The following is a 26,103-nucleotide window of genomic DNA, read 5'->3' as shown; positions in this document are numbered from 1 at the left end:
CCCAGCATCTGTGTCATGGCAGGGACCATCTCTAAGAAATGCCCAGTCAGGACAAGTGTCTGTTCCTGAGCCATCTAAGGAAGGACACCTGGTTGCTGTGTCCTTGCTTTTCCTGCTTGGCCTTCAATATCTCATGTGGCCCTTTACTTGGGGTCTGCACTGGAAGGATGTGAATTAAGAAGCGTTTTTCAGACCAATGCCATCACTACTGTCAGTCATTTAGCTAAGAGTGGTTTAGGTGCAAGTGTCCTAGCCTGGGTCCATAGATGGGGTTTAGACCTAGGATCATCTCACCTTCGGCTTACCCCTTCCCCTGTCTGGGTCTCAGTTTTCTCTCCTATACAAGGAGGGACTGGGCTAAATTAACTTTTCAAAAAATATGGACTCATATTTTCAGAAGCATCCTCAGTGAGAGAAGTCTAGGGGATTCTGGGTTAAATAAAGTTTGAAACTCCCTTTACTGTCTAACTCCCAGGACTTCAATTTTAATAAAAAGCATTTAAAAATTAAAAAGAGAGGTATGTAAAAAGTTCTATTTCCCAAACTGTATATCATCCAATTCCCTTTGTTTTTTTGGCACATATTATGGGACAAGTGTTCTGCTGAATATACTTCACAGCAGCAAAAGGCTAAACTGTTTCTGAAGCCCCCCACCGAATCTATAGAGTTCCCTTTTTCTCCCTGTATAATTTTCCCTCTTAATTAGAAAACATATTGAATGTTTAGCTCTATAGGCAATGCCATAAGAGCTAAACAGGAAAAAAAAAAAAAGAAATATATTCAGACTGTTAAATCCAAGCTCCTCTTTGAGATCTGTATTTTAGATAGCAGCAATGAGAATGAATAGGGATTGTTCAGTATCTATTTAATGTACCAGATACTGTGCTAAAATGCTTTAATTGGATTATCTATTTAATTCTCACAGGAACCTTATGAGGTGTCTATCATTTTTACTCCCTATTTTCAGATGAGGAAACAGCAGTTCAAAGAGGCTTGATAAATAGCATAAGGCCACCCAATTATGAAGAGGCAGTGGCAAGGCCTCAACTTACTGTAGTCTCATTCTAAGAATTTTAAATAACCAACTTATTAAGTCTCCTTATTTTGTACCCCAAGCCAGCAAGCTGCCACAACAAACCAGAAATAAACTAATTGCAATGGTAATTACCTTCCATCTAAAATTCTTGAGTTAGTGTGAAATAATGTTGAATCATCAGTCTCTCATGTGTACTGAAAATAGATATCTCTAACAACTAAATGTTACCAAATGATTTATTATGATTGGTGCTAAATTACAATGTATATGAAATGGAGTCATTTATGCAAACACATAAAAAATAGTTACCTATTTCTGTAATTATATTCACACAAGAATCTGAAATATAATTTCTGGTCTGCCTTGTAAAATATATCCACAGAATGACTTTTGTAGTTTTCACCACACAATTTTACAATACTGATACTGCACCTGTATCATTTACCATACTATAAGAACTAAACAGAATATGAAAGCAGTTAGTAGCAAATTAAACTTTTTATATCCATCAATGATTCCAAAGAAAATAGTTTGTTTCCATTGGCAGTGAGAATAGATGGTAGTAATTAGCATTGTAGATATTGCATACATAAATATGTATGTATATATTTATATGTTGCTCAGGGCCATTGTTCCATCACAGGCAGTTACCTTTTGGGTGGAGCAACAATTGCCAAAATGATGCACAATTTCATTGGGACAATTAGTAGTGCTATCTTTTACCATGTTTCTCTTGCAAAACAAATAGGTAAGAAAGAAATACAGCAGGCTAAAATCTATTGTTACATACCAAGGTAGAAACAGTTACTGAGTTATTAATCACAGTAGTTTATGTATATTTGCTATTCACAGACTGCAGACATTTTGCTGGATAACCGAGCTGCTGGGAATCGACGACATGAAAACATGCATTCATGTGAGTCCATAATTAATGATGTTATACTGTAATAAGCACATTCATTTTAACACCATTCAGTAAACAGATTCCTTTAAAGTCTGAGCTAAATCTGCTATCACAATTACACACAAAAAGAACCTGTAAACAATTTGACATTACACTTATGTACAAGTGAACTGCATTGGAAAGGAGAAGAGGTAATTTCAGTGGGTGTCACTTGGTATACATCAATGTGCAACAAACTGACCCAACTCATCAAGCACTTGAATGAGGTCAAGAAAAAGTAACATGAGCAAGGCCCCAGTAGATCACCACTCAGGGTTAGTTCCAGCAAAATTCAGACTCCTCTATCTATGGTGACATTGCCTTCAAAGCATCCAAGATGGATGTCAGAGGAGCTTAATAATCCCTGGCAAACTGTACTTGGAAATACCCAGCTATCCTAATCAATAGTCTTTATAAGTATTGAGAGTGGTCCTGATACTATTGAAACATGTCAGTTTAATTTGGACAAATGATATGTTTGTTAGGTTCTATCCAGTGCTCTGTTGGTTCTGAAAGACCCGGGGAACAGGAAATCATGGAGATCATTAGTTCAATTCCTTCAGTCAACACAAAGATTCTTGATTTTACAGACTAAGTTCCTATCAGAGAAAGAAGCAAGATGCCATTGTTAATCTAAGTGGTGACCCACTTACAACTTATCCCATTAACAGCTTTCAACAGGACTCTGAAATGGGGCTCCCCTAGGTTTCCATTTCTGGGTTTTAAGTAGGATACCACTCCAGTAATTACTGAATCCATTTTCTTACATCAGAAACAGGGTAATGAGGGATTTTGGGCACCCCCACTTCTTCACCCCTCATGTTTTACAGAAAAAAAAAACCCATTAATCTGTTCTTTTCTAAACTAAGAAGAATATTCTAAGCAAAATTCTCTTGATTCAACAATCTCCTTTAGAATAAAAATGAATGAAAGGAAAATGATAGGAGAACTTGAAGCCAAGGTTGATGTTAAACCTCCTCCTCTGCTCTAAAATTTGGGGGGAAAACAACCATTACTTCTTCAAGTGTCCTTAAACCTAATTAAAACATGTAATTGCTGCAAGATTTATTTTCTTTCTGGTGCTTTTAAGACCACATCTTCAGGGATACTCTGGGGGAAAAATAAATGAATGACCATACTCGATAGGTTTGCGAATGTTTATGACTGTGTGAGCAAACCTGACAGGTCCCTGGGAGGAGGCGTCTGTGCTTGTACCATCAGTTGAGCCCTGGGCTGGGACCCAGGCTGTTTCTAAAGGTATGCTCTTGTGTGCATACAAACTGATCCCAAGGAGCACCAGGGAAGCTCTTTTGCATAGGTTGGTTTAAAACACTTTTCATATTCTCCAAAATATGCAAAGCACATGGCAGTGAATGAAAACGCAACTTACTGTATCCTTGAAAGAGCTCAAATTTCAGTCATTTGGTTGTATGCATGTACCATGCCAAAACAAATAAGTAACATTTTATTTCATTTAACTTTATGTTGTTCTTTCTTTGAGCAACTATTTTGGTATCTGTATAATCAAGCTGAAAGGGTTACTTGTAGAAGTCTAGAAAAATGTTTGGTTATTATTACAATGTGCCCTTGAGCTTTAGTATATATTTACAATATGCATATTATAAATTATTTACTATAGTTTTTTTTAAAAAATAAACAGATAATCAACTTCACCTACAAATATATAAGGCCACAGAGGCCCTCCATGAATGATGAAAGGAAAATCAATAAGATAGTAAATTAACCAATAGGTAGGTAAGTGAAGTACCATTGGCATGATAACCATTGGATTTGTGCTATCATAGACCCACATTTTCTTATTTGTTTCTTCCTAAACATCATCATGTTTATTTGGTGGGTTGTATGTGTGCTATTGTTTAATGAACAAGTCTGAAAACACATAATTTGAAATTCCAACAAATGGTTCAAATAAGAAAGCCAGTTTTTCCAAGTTTGACTTTTCCATAAATACACTTTTGTTTGGTTTTGCATCCATAGATGTTAAACCTAGGTATTCTAATCATATTTTCTGTACCATAGATATATACATATACTCATAGTGAAAAAGGATTTTGGAAATTAGAAGTATTTTAGACTCTCTAGGAAATAAAAATAAAATTATCAGTCTTTCAAACTCAAAATTCCAAACAGTTTCAAACTAAGATTTGTTTATGTGTATATATAAATGTATAGATATATATATATATATACATTTAGATAGATGTACACACATATATACATATATACACAAAATTTATACATAAACACACATACACAACATACAAGTATACACACACTCCTCAACACACACACAGAGTCATATATTTCAGTGCAGTTTCTTTTCTCTAGCTGCCTCTTTTTTCCAACTCAGAACAATAATGATAAGATGCTAGGGGCAGTCAAATCATGTTTGGATTTCTGACCTGCCATGAACTAAAACTGAGCCCAAATGTAAAAATGCCATATACATGCATGTGCACACATACACTCATATACAGACAGTCATCTTACCTCTCCTGAAATTTGCTCTGATCTCCTGTAAACAGCACAGCCAGCAGCGTGGGTGCCAACCTCCTGACGTGGAAGCTATCTTACCCCTGTGGGTGTGATGGGGCTCAGTACTCACTAGATACTTGTTCTAAAACAAAGCCCTTGATAGCATTTTTGCCATCAGGTACAGTCCGTGGTACCCCTCCCCCCAGACTTGCTTCTCCTTGATCTCCTAGGAGTTTGCATGTCTAGTGGAACTTACAACACAAAATAGCTGACAACTTGCAGAAAGAATGTCAGGCTAGAATCATCCTGGCTACCTTTGGCTTAGACCAGAAGAAGCTATACCAAGGTGAAATCCAGAACAGAGGAGAGTTCATATCAGAGGCGGTTGCGAGCCTTCAGAGTCTAACAAACCCAGATGAAAATCTGTCTCCGCATTGTCAAGCTATGTGCCACTCTACCTTTCCACGTCTCAATGACCTCACCTGTAAAAAGAGGACAGTAACAGCGTCTGCCTCTTTAAGTTATTCTAGGATTAAAGAAGATAAGGCATAGAAAACACCTAGTAGTTTCTGGTGCATACTAACAATTTATCGTCTACATTATTCATAACTTAATATTTAAACCATAAATCTGAAATGTTGATCAGAGCTACATACAGAAATAATGTTAGCCCAGAATTTGAACTTGATCTGAAAGTCTGAGTGAACTCTGGGAGTTGGTGATGGACAGGGAGGCCTGGCGTGCTGCGATTCATGGGGTTGCAAAGAGTCGGACATGACTGAGCGACTGAACTGAACTGAACGGATCCCAAGTCCAACTCCCTAGGAGATTATAATGCTCCTTGTGGTGACCAGAACATGGTATGCATTACACAAATACCGGTGAGTGAATGCACAAATAAATGGACGTCTGACTTCAGTTCTCTGGTCTTCGGTTTCCCTTGCATAAACTGGAGGTAGAATGACTGGACCTTTAGTCAATCACTGGGATGTAAGTTTGATAAATTAAAAGAAAAATGTCAAATGACTTAAGATACAAATATGTTTTGTGCTCTAATATAGGCAGTAAATACAAATGGAAAAATAAGATTCAGTAGCCAGGACCTGGGCTTAGACTTGTCATTTCTCTGAAAACAAGAGCATGGGGGCCATCTGTGTGAGCCTGACAATCATATTTTCTAAGATATAAATACCATCTTCGGTGAAGATATTCAACCCAAAGCACACAGTGAGCAGTTAAAAGATGATAAAACTGTTGGCCTGTTCTAAGCACTCTTGCCCTGATTTTTGCTTCATTTCTGAGATCACCTTGCTGTATATTGTTGATCAGCTTGAAAAACATCCTTAATAGGGTCACATGAACTGAATATGCTTCCAAAGTGCTTCACAACAGACACATTTACCTGTTTTAAGGTTGATAACTTCACTGAAGTATCATTTTTCTGATGCAGAGAAAGACTTAAATAGAAGACAGATTAAGACCCTAGACCTGTCTCATCACTACTGGAGCCCTGGAAAAAAAAATGACATATTTCTATCTAAATCTCAGCATTCACTTCTGTATAAAAGGATAATAAATAGAGCCTATACAGATTACAAGTGGTACAAATTATTATTGTTCATTACATCTTATTTCTTGATCCAGAAGTCTTTCTCTACAGTTTAAAATGGCTTGGAAAATTGGAGCCAACGCGTACTCAGGGTTTCTCAGCCTCAGCACTACTGACATATTGACATGAGGGTCAGAGAATTCTTTGTTGTGGGGGTTGTTCTGTACATTGTGGGATGTTTAGCAGCGTCCCTGGTTTTTACTCACTGGGTGCTAGTAGCACCTCTCAAGTGAGGACAATCTAAAATGTCCTCAGGCATTACCCAGAGTCCCCTAGAGTGCAAAATCACTCCTGGGTGAGAGTGACTGCCTTAAATGCACATAACCCACACAAATCAGAATGTTCCTGAAAATGTTCCTGTCTCTCACACACAAGTTAAGCCACTGACCACTGGCTGCAGTTGAGAAAAACTACTAGTGGTCAATGTGAATTCCATGCATATTTCAGCTTTCAAAGCTTTCTTTTTCTTTCCTCCCTGGTGGCTCAGATGATAAAGAATCCACTTGCCATGCAGGAGATATGGGTTTGATCCCTGGGTTGGGAAGATCCCCTGGAGAAGGAATTGGCAACCCACTCCAGTTGTTCTTTCCTAGAGAATTCCATGGACAGAGGAACCTGGTGTGCTGCAGTCTGTGGGGTCGCAAAGAGTTGAACATGACTGAGCAATTAACAACTAAGTTGAGTATGATGCCTCTAGTGACTATATGAATGAAAACAAGTTTTGATTTTCATCCAGAAATCTGTAATGTTTGAATTTTGTATCAGGAGACCAGCTTTACTCAACCTTCCCAGGTACTCATACCCACAGTAAAGACAAACCACTGGGTTGAATTAAAAGCTGTTAAATTTAGTGACCAGAGATTGAATAGCATTGAATATTCCTGCACTTGAGTAGCATTACCGTGGACACCAGTCACCAACCCAAAACTGACGTAAAAGTTGTACGTGTCTATACCTACACACACATACACACACACACACATACACACACACACACACACACACAGACACTGACACAATTATAAAGCAGTTCTCCTCCACTACTTAGTTATGCATCAATCCTCTTTCATTTGTGATGGATGAAGCCAACATCAGCAGTGAGAGTCTGAAGTTATGTTGATTTTTATTGTGCAAACACAGGTAAATTAGCTAAAGGTCAATTCTAAGAATAAACTGACAAGATGGAAGAGGTCGTTGGAGAGAAGAGACTTACTAAATCCTCCACTTGGCAGTTAAGTGCTTTTAAAAGGCTGATTAACAGGAAAGTCACCTCCTCCTTCCTCCAGGACAAACCCCTTGATAGTCATTGGTCTGGGACACATTTTTCTTAAGCCTTTTAAAAGTAAATTCCCTAAATAAAGCAAAGAAGATAGTTTAGGAACTAAAAATTCTTTACTCAATAAACAATACAACTTTTTTCACAAACAAGAAGAACATTGTTTAAAGTTTAGGAAGCTGAGGAATAAAGAGATCCATTGGGAAATAAAGGAGGGAAAGAAAACTAAATCCAGTTTAAGATTAAAAAAAAAAAAAATTCTTGGCCAAAATAATTCGTGGTTCAAGTACATTAGTTTCACTGACCATTCTTCACTTTCCTTTGATATTAGTTTTTACTTAAATATTAATTAATGATTATGACAAGCATAATTTAAGTCATTTATTCTCTATTTATTGTAGTGGGTTGGTGGGGGGCGGATTTGGTACCTCTCCAGTTACTCTGTTTTATGGATAGGATCAACTGGATCCCTGAAAACCTCCAAATTTTTTTTTTTCTTTTGAATAATTATAGTAGAGCCATCTCTCCTAGTCAGAGTGACTGAAAAATTCGAGAACTTCATATCATTACAAATGAAATTTTTTAATCCACTCCTTATTTCTTTTTTGAAAATGTACTCTTCTTTATGGACTTTGCTTTACATTTTTAGTTAATGTTGAGGTTCAGGGTCACCAGCTCTCTGAGGGTTTCTTGATATTGCTTGAGTCAAAGTGGACAAAGTAAGCAGTACAATGACCCAGGATTTTCTTCGTGATACACAGCTAAATTCATTCAACGTTCCATACTCATTTTGGTGGTTTGTATGTGCAGTTATTGGAACCCCTTTTGGGGCCACACACTCCATTAAATTTTGGATCACTCTGAAGTTCCTCTGATGCAAACTGTAAATGGGCCTAGAGATGAACAACTCTCTTCGGAAAAGGGCATTATCTTTATTCCTTGTTGGGTATCATTAGTACACATCTCACTCAGAGATATGGTCCCATCTACCCAGTCATACCACTACAGTGATGCAGGTTTTCAGTTTGGGGACAAAAAGGTACAAACATCAAACATACACAAAATGGAGAGGAGGTCATGAGTGACAAGCAGATAAAAGGGCAAACCAACTATGGAAATCTGCCCGGCCCTAGTCCTAGGACTTTCTTCTTTGTTTTCTTGTTTTTTTTTTTTTTTTCTTAAGATAATGAATTATGCAGGCTCTGACTCATCTGTAGTGAAAAGTGAGAGGGAGTGCCACTAGGAAGTAAGAGTAATGGTGACCTCTGCCTAGTCCCTAAACACCAGAGTTTCTCAAAGGAAGGTCCACAGACCATCCCATAGAAACCATTAAGGATGAAAGCCCCAAATGCAGGTTCCTTGGCCCCCTTTGAAGTTTCTAGATTAGACTTTCTGGGATTAGGTCAGGGATCTGCGTTTTTACAAGCGCTACAAATGACTTTCCGCATGCTGAGTACTGGAAACACTGCCAACACTTCTGCAATGGAGGTCACTGAGGGGTGAATCTCCATTCCAGTGTATATGGCAAGATGAGAAAAACAACATTTCAAAGTAGCTTTGTGCTTGCATCACAAAGCTGTGATTATTAAAGCTTAACACTCTTTTTCTTTCAGCAGGGGTGGAGAGCAATAACCATTTCATCTAAAATCAGAATGATGAAGGCAATATAAATCAAACCCATTTCAGCAGGTTTCATTTGGTCTAATTTCTCTGCAGATATTAATCATTGTACAGTCCTGTACAAATGACATCTAACTCCATTCTAACTTAGAATACAGAATGCTCACTCTAATGCTGTCTCTTGTGTATTATTTTGACAGTATAAAAGAAAATAAATAAATTGAGTCATCAAGATTGCAAGATGCCAACAATACCAAGACATTAAGAGAAAAACGGCCCATGCTGACCCTATAACCCAGCATGCAAATTGGCAAAAACATTTATCTGTCATGGTCCTGGGGGAAAATAACTCTCATCATTTTTCCTCTGAAAATTGCTATGTCACGTGGAGGTTGACAAAGGATTCTTCCTGAAAGTGTGTAGAGTCTTGACTCTAGGAAAGATAATCCAGATGACCAAGACTAGTCAAGTCCCACTGCATGATAGAAAGTGCCAGAAAATACCAGCATTTAAATGCTCTGGGTTAAACCACTATGATAAATACAAAGTTGAAAAGTTGAAAATGTAACAGAGAAAAATATATGAGAATCAAAGTTTGTCTCCCACTTTGGGAGTTGGTGTCAAGCAGTTTTGCAAAACACCATGTATGCCTTTTCTTTGTCTTACTTTAGCCTGTTTTGCTAGGCACCAACAAAGCAATAAGCAGAGAGGAATCTAACCCTGAGAAACAAAGTTAATCCCGAAGCTCAAGCAGTGGCAACTAAGAGGACCCAGAGTAAACAGTACACATCTGTGCTATGGGTAAAGGTGTCTGTGAATCAAGCAAGCAAGGTGCCCATGAATCAAGCAAGACCAATAACAAAAAATGAGAAATTCCTTGTTAGCTCCCCATTTATACATGTGCCCCCGCCTCACATGAAGCCGTTGGGAGTAGACACGTTATAGCTATGGAGGAATAAGGAACAAAGGGAACACTAACGATCTGTGCACTGTTCCCCTTTTATTGTAATTCACCATGCATGCATTTCCAGGAAGATAACTGTGCCTACAAGTACAAAGGATAACATCACTGCATATTTTGGAAGCCACTTTGTTGTTTTACGGCCACATCTCAATGCAGTTTTTTTTCTTAGCAGAGGAAGGGAGAACACACTACCACCATGATCCAACAGTTTTATTTTCCTGTCTTCCCCCTTTCCTGCTGAATACAGATCACTCCCTTTTTGATAGTGGGTCAGAGGACTTTATAAATATAGTTCTGACTTCAGAAGACCCACATACCTTAGAGAATGACCTCCACAAGCTCACTGGATTTTAGCATGGCAAAATTTTCCAAAGTCTCTGTGCATATGATTCCTCATTCATTTGACCCATTTGATGCTACTGGTCTCTCCAAATCAGCCTTTGTCCTTACCAGTAATCAAGAAGCAAACCATATATATTGTATCCAGAAATGAATTAAAAATTCTTGAAACTATTTTAAGTTTGAGGAAATGAATATGATACATGGTGCAGGGCCACAATAGTATTTAATCTTCTAGTTCACTTACCCAGAATTCATTTCCAGTGTTGCAGGCCACATAGCCCTCACATCAATTCCACTTAAAATAAGACTGAAGATGCGCATGGACCTGGTGCCTCTGCAGAGACTTTTACTGACCAGGTTTACAAATCTGCCTGCAATGCAGGAGACCCAGGTTCAATCCCTGGGTTGGGAAGATCCCCTGGAGAAAGGAATGGTCACCCACTCCAGTATTCTTGCCTGGAAAATTCCATGGACAAAGGAGCCTGGCGGGCTACAATCCATTGTGTCACAAAGAGTTGGACACGACTGAATGACTAACTTTCACTGTTATTTCCATACCAACAACCACACAAATGAACACTCTGTTGCTGTTTCAGCTATATGAACTATTTGGTTTGAGCTGACCCCGATTTAAAATGTTATTATTACTTTAAACAGACTTGCCACCACTGTTTCCCCCCGCCCCAACCCCCGTCCCCGGGGGTATAAAGACAGCCTAAACAGGGAAAAAAAAAAAAATACAGGTCGAAGAACAGAGAAATGCCATGAACATTTCCTCTGCAATGTTTCATTTCCTATTTAAAGTACGTACATAGTAGGAATAGTGAGTTGATGGCCATCTTACTAGTTCTCCAATTCTTACTAGTGTGTTTCTATCTTGAAGCCATTTCAATCAGGTCTAAAATTTAAGAAAGTTGGGACTCTGGACATTTTAGTTAGACCCCGAACTCTTTGACAGAACTTCCAGTAGGACCATAAGAATCATTTGGGCAAAGTGAGTTTGGGGATATTTTCACCAAATTCAACTTCTTGACGCATTAAGTTCTATGATCCTTTGCAGGATCTTCTATTACCAATATGACCAATATGAAATGGTATAAAGACACATTGAAAACACTAAAGACATACTGGTAGGCTCTACAAAGCTATGCTGTAGTTAAGATCAAATGTCTGCTGATATACTAATGTATGAAAAAACAGCACTTAAATTCATAAATATAATTGTCTTACAACACAACTCCAAAAATGATATTTCTTTTTTCACTTCAGCAAAAATTGTTAAGTCCATTTGAACCATCAGGACAAAAAAAACATTGGCTGAGTCTGTTGCCGAGGTGTGAAGGTAAGAATTAACAAAAATTCAGAAAGCTATACATATGTTAATAGGGACTAATAACAAGTATCAAGACACACCTCTTACATAATGATGTGCATCAATGAAAGACTTCAAAAAGAAGCAATGGGTCACTATGTCTCCCTCCCATAGACATCATCCAGTTGTGTTTATTATCTGTGGTACATATACACATACCCCCACACACAAAATTTAAAAAAAAATTAGGAGCTCTTGGCACACAATTAAGGATGGAAAAAATATTTTTCATTTCCCACGGAAATGCATGAGGAATGCTGAAAGTCAAATCTTGCCCTTTAATCTTCATTTACCACAAATCAATGAAAAAACTATGAGTACATTAATAGAATACAGAGTCGCATGGATGGATGGCTATTAACACTTTCTTTTTGGTTGTGTCCATACAGGTCAAGGATGTAAACAAGAAAGACAGTTTAGAAAGCCCAACTCTTAATTTCAGAGCTTCAGTTGTCTAGTTGGGTTGTTCAAAGACATCAAAGAAGTGAGAGCCAACTTCTAGTATGGACACAGCCAAATCCCAGATCCCAAAGGCAAACAAAACTGGCTACATGGAAGTAACAGTGAAGCGCTGTAGTTTTAAAAAGTTATGAGAAATGATTAGGGGAATGTGTGAAATACAATTTCCCCTTAAACCAAAAGGCTGGACCCTTATTCAAGGACTGTGTGTTGTTCTGACTGCCACAACTACATAGGAATGCAGAGAACTTAACGTGGAGTACTGGAAAGATCACACCATTAAAACATGGGCAGAAACATTGAGAGAAGGAAGGTAATTCAGCTCCGGGTAAAGAAGGCTGAATTGGGGTCATTTTGCAGTGATTTTTGTGAATACGGATGTTTGGCTTTTTAAAATACAAAGAATGTGTGACTAGCTCTTCTCACCTTCTCCTAGTGCGGAGAAAGAGCAGTGCAGTAAAAGGGAGCCTGAGGGTGTTCATTTCCAAATAAGGAAGACAATTTGCTGATGATGGGGGTTATTAGATGTAAGGAAATGTTGCCAAGAGAGGCTCAGAAATCTTCCCAGAAGGGTTTTAAGAAAAGAGCAGAGGCGCCTGTGGCTGAAGGACTCTAAGAGGGCGCTGGTGGGGGCAGGAGCAATCCGTTAGGGGGCCCAGGCTCTGGGGTCATGTGCTCTGTGTGTATATACATACTTGGTTGTGCTTCTGTTGCACAAATACTCATGCATACGGAGTCAATATAAACTGGCACATAATCAATTTGAGTGAAAAGTCATATAAATCCGCCACTTTTCCCCCATTACCCCATAAACAAAAGGAAAAAGGAAAATTTAAAAATCCAAACCTATGGCATTGGGCCAGATCGCTACCATAATTTTCATTCAAAGGAGGGAGGTAGAAGAGGAGAGGAAAAACCCAGTTTGGGATAAATGATTTCCCAAGGCCTCTCAGCTATTCTTATGTAGCTGGCTCTCATTTATAGATAAGATACTCAGCACATGGGACCAAGTTAACAAACAAACGAAGAACCAAAAAAAAAAAAAAAAGAGAGAGAGAGAGAGAAAGAGAGAATTTCTTATACTTCCACATCTGGAAAGAAATCTACCCTGTGGATTGACGTGTTAAGGTGAACTAGGTAAATAGGCAGTAGTAGATCAATGGGCTATTGTGTTCTAACAAATGTGTATTGTCAGTTGTTGTTTTCTCTTTTCAAATATGGATTTCTTTCAGGAGGTTTATTTCAAATCGGTGACACGCTCTGTTTCTTCTCCCACCCCCGCCCCCTCACCCGCCCCTATAGATGATACTTCCGTAAAAGTTCAGATTGCCAAGGGTGTTTTCTCTCTGGGAACCTATCTGGAATTTTGATCTTTAGGAAATCCTGGATACATTTCTCCAGCTCTTCCTCAATTGACAGCTTTTCCTTAACAGCTTTTTTTTTGCTACTCATGTTCGACTCCCTGGAGCCGGAAGTCAGAGTCCGGAGCAGGTCACTTTTCCGTCGCATCTCTGACTGCTGGATCAGCTGGACGGGGCCCTTCTTGATGGGACGGTCCAGAGTTTGGATGTTGGTCTGGCGTGTCACGGGCCCACAGATGACTGTCTCCTGGGGAGAGCTGGCCTCAGACTGGCTGTCGCAGCTGGAGGTGGAGAGGTCGTTGCAGGAGGTGCCACTCTCTCCTTCTTTGTCACCCTTGCCGTTCTTGCAGCAGCAATCACAGTGTGAAGATGACCACCTGGAAGGCTCACCTGCAAAGAAGCACAGGACCCAAGGAGTGAATGTCAGGCAGCTCGGCTTGGAGTAGCAGCACTGCATATCAACACACAGACAAGCATGCACAACCATGTCTTTAGAAGAAACAGGACGGCACACAGGATGGGTTGCAACAGGAGTACCCAGCAGCCAAGTTCATGGAGGGAAGGAAGTTAATAATGCACTGAGCGCAGGAAGTTAATAAGGGTGAGCTGCATAAGAGGAAATACACTCTAATGCATCAGTCCATGGAATCGATAGTTACTCAGCTACACAGTGTCATCGCTAACTTTGTTAGTTAGCAGACCATTTAATTCTCAAAGCTTCAGTTTCCTCATCTGTGAGAGGAAGATAATAATTTCCCTACTTTCAAGAGCTGAAGGGTGGAATTAGATAAGGCAAGTGAAATTCTCCGGGAGATAGTGAAGGACAGGGAAGCCTGGCATGTGGCAGTTCATGGGGCTGCAAAGAGTTGGACATGATTGGTGACTGAACAACAAACAACAAAAATGAAGTTCTTAATGCAATGTGTGGCACACAATAAGCACTCAGTAAACGCTAACTGACTTTACTGTGGCTGATGTTAAGCCCTAATCCTATGCCCATGTTATTGCAGTCAGGTAAACAGGGAGATTCTCGAAGAGTGGAATGACAGCTGCCAGTCAGGGAAGGCTTACTTTGTACAAACCCACACGCAAGTTCTTCGTACCCATTAACGTACTAGACCCTCATGACCATTCTAAGACATCAGTATCTCCATCCCCAGTTTCCACGTAAAGAAACTAAAGACCTTAGAATTTTAGAAACTTGCTGTAGGACTTCCCCAGTGGTCCAGTGGTTAAGTGTCTGCCTGCCAATGCAAGGGACACAGGTTCAATCCCTGCTCCAAGAAGATTCCACCTGCGGTGGGGTAACTAAGCCCTGCGTCACAACTACGGAAGCGCATGCGCCCTACAGGCTGTGCTCTGTGACCAGAGAAGCCACTGCAATGAGAAGCCCGTGAAGCATACCTAGAGAGGAGCCCCTGCGCTTGGCAACCAGAAGAAGCCCTTGCACAGCAACAAGGACCGAGCTGCAGCGCCCCAGAAAGGAATTCGCCGCAGTTTGTACAAAGCTGTACAATTTGTAAATGGCAGAGCTGGGATTTGAAAACAGGCTTCCCAAATACTATAACTAATCTGTCTGTAAAATTCATGCTTCTCTTTCAAAACAATTTTCAAAGTATCACTTCTCTCTGAAGTCTTTGTTTACCTATCCTCAGAAATAGTTGCCAATTTTTCCTCTGAGTTACGATCTTCCCTTGTAAGTGCCTCTATTATTACACATATCACATTTTGTTATAGTTCTTGTCTATCTTAGGCATCTCAGCTATTATACCATGAGCACCCTGAGGTAGACACAATGAAGAGTTCATTGTTGTCATCCCAGAAAAGGCTCAAGTAAGAGTATAGAAATTCAATAATTCAATAATTATTATTATCCTGATAATAATTCTGAAATACCTTGATCCAGCCATACCTGAAACTAGGCCTGTCAATGAGGTTTCACTTATATGATCCACTCCATCATATTTAAGCCAGTGTGAATTCCTCTCTCCCTGTTTCCCTGAGTCTTGATTCACAGCAGTACATTCAGCTATTTGGAGCAGAGCCATTTTTCAGATACTCAGTTGGTGGCTCCCTAAACTAGGAAATCCAGAGTCACTGTGCAAAGCAGTTTCCTGAGTCTAAGTCACTGCTCCAAGCCTTCCACTCTCTACATAGCCACAGTCTTCTTGGAGTCATAAACCTAATATTGTTTACTGATCAGATGTTATACACTGGGTACTTCATATAGTTCATTGCATTAATGCTGTGAACAAATTAAAGGGAAATCAATCCCCTTTATGATGTTAATATTAAGGGTAAAGATAATGTGGTACATTTATATGTTTTAAAAGAGATCCAGTTTCGATTTGCACTATATCTTATTCTCATAAATAATGAGTCACATGATAATAATATCCCACTTTGTTATCATTTCTAATGTGGTCAAAGTAGAGGAACTTTAGGACAGAAACTATTAGGAAGATTATGTCCTATCATCTCTTACAATGTCTGCCTTCTACATATCTAAACAACTTAAATATTTATAACAAGTTATACATTTTTCTTCAGAGATAATAAAAAAGAAAGTCCCTATAAATCACAATGACAAAAGGATCTCTAATATATATTCATTCTTCTGTACTACTTTTCAAATGTGACTGAATATTCATTGTATTTATATACCCATAAAATAAAATGCAACAATCCAATTAGCCAGAAGGAATCACCACAGCAGTGATGTCCTAGTTATCACAGGCTATTACAAATAAATATCTTCCATGCAACAGAGAAACTGTTCAATATGTGCCAGCTGGTGACTGAACATATCAGCAATAGAAAATGGTTACTGTCTGCCAGCCCAGATTCTGAGGAGGGTGTTTTTTTCTCCTTCAGAAGGTAGAATTTGCCTCTGCCTCTCCAAACCAGTCCATCCCTATCCTAGTATGATTCCATGGAGAAATGGCTCCAATGAGTTGGGTCAAGGAAAAGTAATCACCCCAACCCAGGGCTGATCTAGTTTGATCTTTCTTGAGGAGAGTTCAGAAACTGAACAAAACCTTAAAAAAAGAAAGAAAAGGAATAGGAGAAAGACAGAAAATAGAAGAAAAAGATGTGCTGGAATACACCTGCCTATAAACTTAAAACAAGATAACAAAATATTTTGGCTATTAACTCTTCTGAATCAGTAGAAATACAAGCCTGGAGGACCAATGTAGGGGGTGCAGGTTTGATCCCTGGTAGGAAGCTAAGCTCCCATGTGCCTTGTGGCCAAAAAACTAAAACATAAAACAGAAATACTATTGTAACAAATTCAATAAATATTTTGAAAATGGTCCACATCAACAACAACAACAAAAAAGAACAGGCCTGTATTTCTCTATCCAAGAGTTACCTTCCCCTGAAAGTCTTTCTATTCAATGGACTTAGAGGGGAACCTAAGGCTTTTCTGAAAGGCAGTTTAACAACATGAACACTAACATGTGAATGAGTCCTATGTGCTCATGTGGAAAACTGCACGCAGCCCTCCACGACCTGTCCAAGCCAAGACCCTGGCACAGTTGCAGTATTTCTGCCCTGAACTGCTGGGATCATCATGGATTTAAATGTCAGTTGGGATCCACCAGCTTCCAGGCAAAGAGAAGCATTACTTTCCATTAATTCTAGGCACTATCACTATTACAGGGAAATTAAACAGATTAATTTTAGTGGAGCCCATTATACTTCCACATGTTTCAATATTTTATGAGCACATCTGAATGTTTTACTACTTTGGAAAGGTGATTCATAAGATAGCTTCTGAAGTCTATATATTAGGTTGAAATCAAGGAAGATGATGGTATTAATACAGTTCAGTTAGAAGTGCAGTCTGAAGGGTCATTATAAAATATGAAAAATAATCAGATGTGAGGAGAGAACCATATTGTTTCTTTTTTCTTTTGCTTACCCCTTTCCCAAGAATTTAACCACAGCAGACAGAGGATATAAACCAGAACACAGAAAACACTTTCACCCTTGCAGCTCCACTGACATAAGCTTACCTGTTCTGGAAAGAGTAAAAGGATCTGTGAAAGGTCAATTCTGTAACTCAAGGTATTCTAGAATCCTCCCCATTATAGCAAATTATGATCTCCTAAATAACCTGGTACTTCAAACTACAACATACTTTTGCTCCCAATTTGCTGAGGTTTCAATACTGGCTGGAATAATTCTCTCCATTTGAGGAGAAAATAGGTTACAATTGATTAGTCAGATATAGGGAGAAAATCATTTCATTCCCAGAAAAGTCTCATTTGTTGATATTAAAACAACAAAATATCTGCAGCCTTTTGGGGGTGTATTAACTAGTTTCTGGTCAAAGAGCCTAATAGCTCTTCCTTATCTTTAAATAAACCACTGCTGAATTTGTTAGACATCATTTTTGCTGCCAGGCACATAATAGAGGCTTGATAAATGTTTGATGATTAAACGAATGAGTCAAACACATGTGTTGAATTATAACACATTGATAACACAGTAGATAGAGTACAGGCTCCAGAGTCAGGCTCTGCAATATGTCACCTTGGATCAACTACTTTACCTCTCTGAGCCTTAGTTCTCTCTTCTGAAAAATAAGGTTAGTAATAGTATCTTCCTCATAAGGGTTTTAGGAAAATTAAATAAGATAATTAAGGTAAAAGTGTTTCATGGTTTGTGGCACCCAATCCACACTTTGACCAGTGTACACATTCATTCTGCTAGAAGCCAGAAACTGATCCACATAAACAAAAAAATCAGGAGCTTATTAGATATGATGATTATGTTTCTATTAACATGCTATATAACCAATTCTTCAGTCTGGCTGGAGCATCGTGTTAGGAAGAACACTAATGCTATAACTGGATTCTTCAGGAAAATGTACACTGAGCATTTCGTAATGTCTGATTTTGCTTGGGAGTGGAGAGTAACCATTAGCACATACTATGAGACCAGGGGATAATTTTGGAAAGAAGTTTCCTTTACAGTACAGTGCTTAGAATTTCACAAATGGATGGAACTTGCAGGATAAAAATTTACTCTAGGACACAGCAGATAAATTTAAACCCAGAGCCCAGAGGCCTTTGTAGTTGGGATTAAATGGGAGGGGCAGGAAACTCAATAGCCTCGAGTCCTTAAACACTAAATCTTCCAGCAGTTTACAACTTGGACAAATTGAGGACCAATCAAGAAAATTAAGTGAGTGGACTTGGTCCCTCTCCACTATAGCCCTGAGTTCTTACTGACAAAGAAGGAATAAAAGAGGAAAGACTACAGAATCTTTCTCCTCTATGAAAGATTCAAACCGAGCTGAGTGAATCACAACTTAGCAAACTCACAACGTGCTTATGCATTTTTAAAAGAGGCAGCTCTGCAATCTACCCACACTTCAAATCCTCCACCTGCTAATGGCTGTGAATACAGTGCACATCATTTACAGCAACAGCTGGGAAAACTGCTTCTCCCTGTCTTCTCTGTCAATGATGTAGGAGCCTGCCAGTCTGGGAGCTAGGTGGCCAGATTTAATTTATCGAGGCTGCTGAAACACTTTCTCGGTATCCCGGTTGAAAAGTCAATAATGCCCAAACTGATGTTTTTATAATTCTGCTAACCTTGGAAAAGATATTGCACAGTGGAGATTGGGAATAGACAGACTGTGCAAGCACCTGAGAAAAATACATCTTCCATCTTGACAGTCCTCATTTTTGCTTGTGGTTGACCTTTTCTGCACATGGACATTTGGCCTTGGAGGGACCCAGCTGGGGATCCACATTAAGATGAGGTAAGACTGGGAAAGAGCAGACAGTGAAACCATCCATGCATCTGTCAGGGCCAATCAGGAAAACAGATGTTCAACCTGTTATCTTAAGAGGAGAATTTAATATAAGGAAGTGGTTAAACAGATGTTGGATGGGTCAAAGATAGTGACTGCAAGAGGCAGCTACCACCCTTAGAACCAAGGAGACAAATAAAAGAGATGGGGTCACTAGAACTGAGATGTTGGGAACAGGCATCCTGAGCGAGGTGAGATCCAGGCATGTGAGGAGGGCACCCTCCCTGCTGCTGGTCATGGTATCTGAAGGGGCTCTGGGATTAAAGAAAAAAAAAAATGTTGAGAACTAGAACCAGCTCCTTCTGGGGGAAATACAAGCTGGATTGATTCTGATGAGCAGAAAGCAGGCAAGGAGTCCTTCTTCTCCTGCTGTGTTACAGTCTTCCTCTATGTCCCCTACAGACAGAACCTAACAGGAAGCCAGCTGAGCCCATGAAAAGAGTGGTTAGCTGAATCACAACCTCAGCACAGCAGACAGGGGTGGGTTTGAAGCCCAGAGATAACAGCTAAATAACAGCACACTGACCCCTCCAGGGATTCAACAGAAAAGACACAGCTCTCGACCTGCTGGACCATGAGTGCAGATGGAGGAGTTAGGGAATGGAAGTGAAGAACCATCATTGCCATTCAGCCGCCCAGCTGCCCTTGTTATGCATTACTAAGGGTTTTGCATTTGCTCATCCATCACAACTTCTTTTCCTGATATTCACCTGTTACGCTCTTTTTTGACCATCCCTTTCTCAAAGCACCTTACCTATCCATCCTCCAGCCCAATTTAAGCCAGTCCCAACTTCCAGCCTGTTTCTTTCATATCCACCATGATGTGTAACTATGGATGTGTTTGTAGGTTGGATTAATGTCAATTTTCCTGTGTTTTAAAGCCTAGAATTCTAATGCACACTCCAGGGCACATACACACTGGCTTTCAGGGCAGTAGATGCTCAGAAAATATCTGCATGAAAATGAACAGGAGAGGAAATGGATGATGTGTATTGGTTTAGAGTATTTGTGAGAGGCAGTAAACCTTCCACCACACACACACAAAAAGATAGAAAAACATGACACGCAAGATGGAAAAATTTAGTCATTTCATTAGACATTTATACACATGCAACAAAAGCATAAAATGGGCTGATCAACAGAGATTAATGGCAAAATCCATCCAGAACATATACTTCCTAATTGATCATCACTCATACTTATTTATTAATATCCAAAAAAATCCCTAAAGGCATTAAACAACTTCAGTAAAAACTTGCTTAACTACTCGACTATGGTCTCTAGTCACATAATTTTCCACTTTGGTGATGCCGAAACACCTGCCTAGCTCAGATTTTTCACCTGTGAGATTTCTCTCTGAATAAAGCAATGCAATAATGTGTATAAGCTTTACTCCTGAACTTTAACTCTCTGGCTGACTGCCTTGCTCTTTCAAGTGTTCCTTGATGACACACTTATTTCACATTTTTCCAGGTTCTTGTTTTCTTCCCTTTTATTGTATTTCTTCCTCTTAGTCTCAGCATTTTTCAGCTAAGACTCTACTGAATTACTCCTGTCCCCAAAGGCCTTATTTGCTTATTTCCTAGAGAGTTCGGTGGCCCATCTGATCTCTTTTCCCGCTGTGTCCTCTTCATCCTGGCTACTTGCTTTTATATTTTTCTTCACTAGTTTTCGTAAACTTGAACATTTCCCCTGAATAATAAGTTTCACTACAACTCCTCTCAATCAGTATCTCAGAGTATTTTATCTCTTAGAATGAAATGTACATGAAATTATTACAGGATTTGTATGCTCCCCCTTTCCAGTAAAAACATCCATCATCCCCTTTAGGGAACTTCCCTTTGCTATTCCATCCTGAAGGAACTGTCAACATGCTGCCATGTCTAGCCACAAGGGAAGGACAAATGGACTGTCTGTGAAACAGCCATCTCCCAGCTGCAGTGGGTGATTCAGGCATGGTCACATGAGCCAAGCTGAGTGAATCAGAGTCCCCCTGGGACTGTTCTGCAGGAACTTACAAGTACTACCCCTTACGATTTGGGATGTGCCAAACTAGGAAGATGTGAGTTCACTGGCCATCTTCCTTACCAGCTGGAGGGGAGTTCATGCATGAAGAAGCCAAGCAGACAGGCAAACCAGAGAAACGGCCAAGAGTCAGAGCCCAGCGTCTAGCAGTATCACACACTGGCCTCATTCGTATAATTTTATAAGCCAGGAAATTCTCTTTTGGCTTAATCTAGTAGAGTTAATTTTGCATTACTTACAATAAGAATCTTGAACACTTGATCAAACTCATGTAATCACACTCAACATCTGTCTAGTTTACTTTTGTCATCCTCTGAGTCTGTCTGCTCAAAGCTATGGTTTTTCCAGTGGCCATGTACTGATGTGAGAGGTGGACTATAAAGAAAGCTGAGAGCCAAAGAATTGATGCTTTTGAACTGTGGTGTTGGAGAAGACTCTTGAGAGTCCCTTGGACTGCAAGGAGATCCAACCAGTCCATCCTAAAGGAAATCAATCCTGAACATTCATTGGAAGGACTGATGCTAAAGCTGAAACTCCAATACTTTGGCCGCCTGATGTGAAGAACTGACTCATTGGAAAAGACCCTGATGCTGGGAAAGATTGAAGGTGAGAGGAGAAGGGGACGACAAAGCATGAGATGGTTGGATGGCATCACTGACACAATGGACATGAGTTTGAGTAGGCTCCAAGAGTTGGTGATGGACAGGGAAGCCTGGTGTGCTGCAGTCCATGGGGTCACAAAGAGCCAGACATGACCAAGTGATTGAACTGCTGAGCGCTTGTACCATTCTAGCACTAATATTACTCTAGGGTGCAAGTACAACTATTTTCTAAGCTACTTTGTAAGTTACCTGTTTCTTCTCTAGACTCACAGCCCTTTTGCTACACTGCTGCTGCTGCTGCTAAGTCACTTCAGTCGTGTCCGACTCTGCATGACCCCATAGATGGCAGCCCACCAGGCTAGTACCAACAAATTTGACTAACACTGTCAAGAAACATACTAAGGCAATGCTGCCTCCTGTTGTACATAATTATTCCCACAGTGAATGACAATATCTGTCCCTCCAAAACCAGAAACTTAACATAATAATAGATATCATTTACTGAGGACCCCCATGAGCCTAGTATTGTGCTTAGCACTTCATATAATCTAATCTTCACAATAGCTCTACTAGGTGGATGTGATTCTCTTTCCTTTTTATGGAAGAGGAAACTATAGCTCAAAGTGGTTCATTATCCCATCCAAAGTTAGAGTTTACAAGCGGCAGATTAAGAATTCAAATACAGATCTCTTTTAGTACAAAGTCTCTGCTCTTTTTGGTGGATACATTATTCAATATCTACTAAAGATATTTGAAAATACCAACAGACCAAAGAGATTAAAGTGTGGACTTTAAGACATAATAATCCCACTGACTCCAACTCTTCAGTAGCTTTAAAAAGTAATCAACTGACTAAACAACTTGAAAGTCCAGGCTTTTGTAGGTTTTTTTTATTATTTTATCTATATAAGAAATCTTAGCTCCCTTTCTCAAGTTCACTGGAGAAAACTGAAAATAACTAAATGAAGGATGAAGAGTTCTGGTCCCTTTCTGATATGTGGGGTATATCACCCCCCCCATAAGTCTTCTGTTCTACCTGGGTTGCCCTGGTAGTAGTCAACAGTGTTTGAAGTATGCATTTAATTAGCACAAGAAAAAAGCCCTTTGCCAGTTAATTAAGATTTCATATTTACTAATACTGCTTAATATATTTTCAACAACCAACCAATATATAATACTTCCTCAAAGTGTGGAAATTAAAACACAACAATCTATAGCTTATTGGTAAATGCAGGCATAAATTTCTGTTGATTCTCCTGGTAAAAGAAAAAATAGCCAAATTAACCCAGAGCAGTTTTTCAAGAGCCAGAGTGTCCTGGGGATTTTTTGAGAATCACAGATAAAACAAAAGAACTGTCTTAGAACAGGGGTCGCCAGCCTCCAGGATCTAATTCCTGATGCTCTGAGATGGAGCTGATGTAATAAAAATAGAAACAGTGTGCACTAAATGTAATGCTCTTGAATTATCCCCAAACCATCACTCCCTCACCCCTGGTCCATGGAAATATTGTCTTCCATGAAATTGATCCCTGGTGCCAAAAAGGTTGGGGACTGCTCTCTTAGAATATTTATAAGTCATAAACTGCTTTGAAGTTGGAGTTAACCAGAAAACTTCGGATGGTGAGAAACACAGCCATGAAAAGGTCAATTAGGATGTGGTTCAAAGCTCACTGTGGACAGGCCTGGACAGAATCATAGAGCTCAAGACCTAGAAGGGACCTGTCTAGAGGCCACTGAGCACCCTTGTTTTATAACAAGGAGAAAGAAAGATGCCTACCTATGGTGTCAGGACCCAGCTCCTGAGCCCAGTTTGGGACCCTGCCAAGGAAACAGCTGGAAGGGTGTGGAGTTAAGGAGGCAAAATCAGACCCAAGTGGAGAGGTTTTCATTTCTGAACAGTCTATCATCTGGGAAAGAAAAGCTCTCAAGAAGAGTCCATTACTGAGTACAGTGGAGGCTAACTTACGACAGAGCAGTTTGAAGAAAGCAGATTCCTCTAACATGACCACATGTCTAAGAGAGACAGAGATAGGCAGACAGACCTGAAGTGAGGATGACACTGACCTCCGCTGGCACCTACCTATGCTGTACACAGGGCTGGGTACTTTACTCACGTTATCTCTTTGAGCCCTACAAGTGAGGAGAGTTAGGGCATTATAATGCCGAATTCCCACCTTCCTGGAGGTAAGAGGAGATGAGTGGAGACCAAACTTCCCCAGTTCCAGGGAGGCTGAGATTCATCATACAGGTTTACTCAGAATCAGCATCTAAAAGGTCTGCTTTAAAACTGCATACACCCTTGATGGAACACTGAGTCTGACACCTCTGTGTGAATTAGTTTATCACAATGCTTGGACCTGACAGAGAAAGCCTGCGAACTCACAATAGTGAGTCACTCCTGGAAAATGACACTAATGAATTGTGAGCTCTGACCACATGTCAGGTGTGGTGCCAAGTGCTTTATAAACATTTGTATTTTATGTTAGCAACGCCACCAAGGAAGAGTTTCTCCAACTCGGTACTACGGACGTTTGGGTTGGATAATCCTCTGTTGCAGGCGCTGTCTCTTACACTGTATGATGTGCAGAAGCATTCTTGGCCTCTCCCCACTAATTATCAGTAGCACCTCTGCTCCTCACCCAACACAACTAAAATCACCTCCAGCTGAGAAGCATTGCTCTACGGTAAGTATGGTTCCTATTTGGTTGATGAGGACACTAGATTTCATAACTGTTGACTAATTTGTCCATGAGTCCCAAAGCTAATAAAAGATGAAACCAGATTGATTTTTGGCAGATCTGACTCCAAGGCTAAGGTCTATTCCATCAGTATATCATGGTGCTTCAGTAAAATGATGTATTTTTCGAAAAAGGAGCTCCAGGGCAGAGATCCAACCATTCTATTCACTCCAAGTTCCAAAAGAAGACCAATGAAAGCAAATGGAGTTGCCCTTTCACTTTTTATAACATGAAAAGAGCACCTTATTCTCACCAGGCTATCTTCAGATGATAGTGGAAAAGAAAGATTTATAGAGTTTAGAGGCTCTGCCTGAACACATATCTCTGCCAATTGGCCACTGATTACTTACTCTTAAGAAGGAATTCAAAATGAGACAAAGGTGGCTTTAACCTGGGATTTTCCCATATAGCCACAGCCTATGTACCTATCATGTAATAAAAATAGGCAACATTAAATTGAATGTTTACTACACACCAGGTGCTGTTTTGCACTTTGCCTGCAGAATCTCATTAGAGATTCACAGCATTCCTATGAAGTGAGCTCTACTGTCATTCACATTTTACAGAAAAGTGAACTGAGAAACAGAGAGGTTAAGCAACTAAAATAAAGTCTTTAAGAGAAGAGGTGTCATGCAGATTAACACAATCTGATCCCAGAATTTCCATAATGAGGTAGGTAGGAAAGCATAGTGGTTCAGAAACTGGGATTTAGAGTTAGAGAAACAGGAATAGGGCACAACTCTGCTGTTGACTATAAGTTTTTTCATCTGAAAATGTTGGAAATACCAATACTGCCCTGATAGGAGGATGAGAATTAAATGATATTTGTCTCTAGCATGATCACAGTGCCTAGAAAATATTTAATACCCACTGAAAAAATTTTTTTAAAGATAACTACTTTGATACCCAAATTGATAATGTTCATATCAATCACAGTTGTAAAATATTTAAAAGGCAATTTCAATAAAGATACTTTCAGAGGTAATCTATGTGTTTTCTTTTTCTGCTTTTCTTTCAATAGACAGTCTACCCAAAGCCCATCTCCATATTACTTTACCAATATTTCTACTTTCTATTCTCATGGGCTATCAAGCAAAGTATTGACTTATTTGCATAATTGATAATACTTAGGAAAGCACTGTTAATGAACATATTGATTCATAGAGAGCTTTCCCTCCTCTGTGCTCTGAAGCTAGGAGTGTCATAGGTGACCTGCAGTGATTCTAAAGGCAACAAAATTTCCTAAAAGGGGTAAACTGTGCACTGTGATGACAGTTCACTATTACTCCTTTATATATGATTTGCCTGTTTGTTAAATCATTTTCATTACACATAAATGCACAACTTCAAAATATTTCTCACCTTTCTTTTAGGAAGAAAAATCCTTCATTCTAGAGCCCACCATTAGTTTTATGGTTAATTCACCTAGATAG

The 26,103-nt window shown here is 39.5% G+C and overlaps 1 protein-coding gene across 1 annotated transcript in view; it reads right to left on the bottom strand.

Moving 5' to 3' along the window:
* Positions 1 to 7,182: 7,182 nt before the first annotated feature.
* KCTD16 (potassium channel tetramerization domain containing 16) overlaps positions 7,183 to 26,103 on the bottom strand; it is a 319,267-nt gene continuing 300,346 nt past the window's right edge. The window contains exon 2 of the mRNA XM_069592326.1: positions 7,183 to 13,868. Within this exon, the coding sequence (XP_069448427.1) occupies positions 13,414 to 13,868 (455 nt within the window). The 3' untranslated portion in view covers positions 7,183 to 13,413. The remainder of the gene's footprint in view (positions 13,869 to 26,103) is intronic.

The sequence above is a fragment of the Ovis canadensis genome, chromosome 5 (assembly GCF_042477335.2).
Source record: "Ovis canadensis isolate MfBH-ARS-UI-01 breed Bighorn chromosome 5, ARS-UI_OviCan_v2, whole genome shotgun sequence".
NCBI lineage: Eukaryota > Metazoa > Chordata > Mammalia > Artiodactyla > Bovidae > Ovis > Ovis canadensis.
Note: the sequence above shows the minus strand (reverse complement) of the source record. Positions and strands in the feature narration are given on the sequence as shown.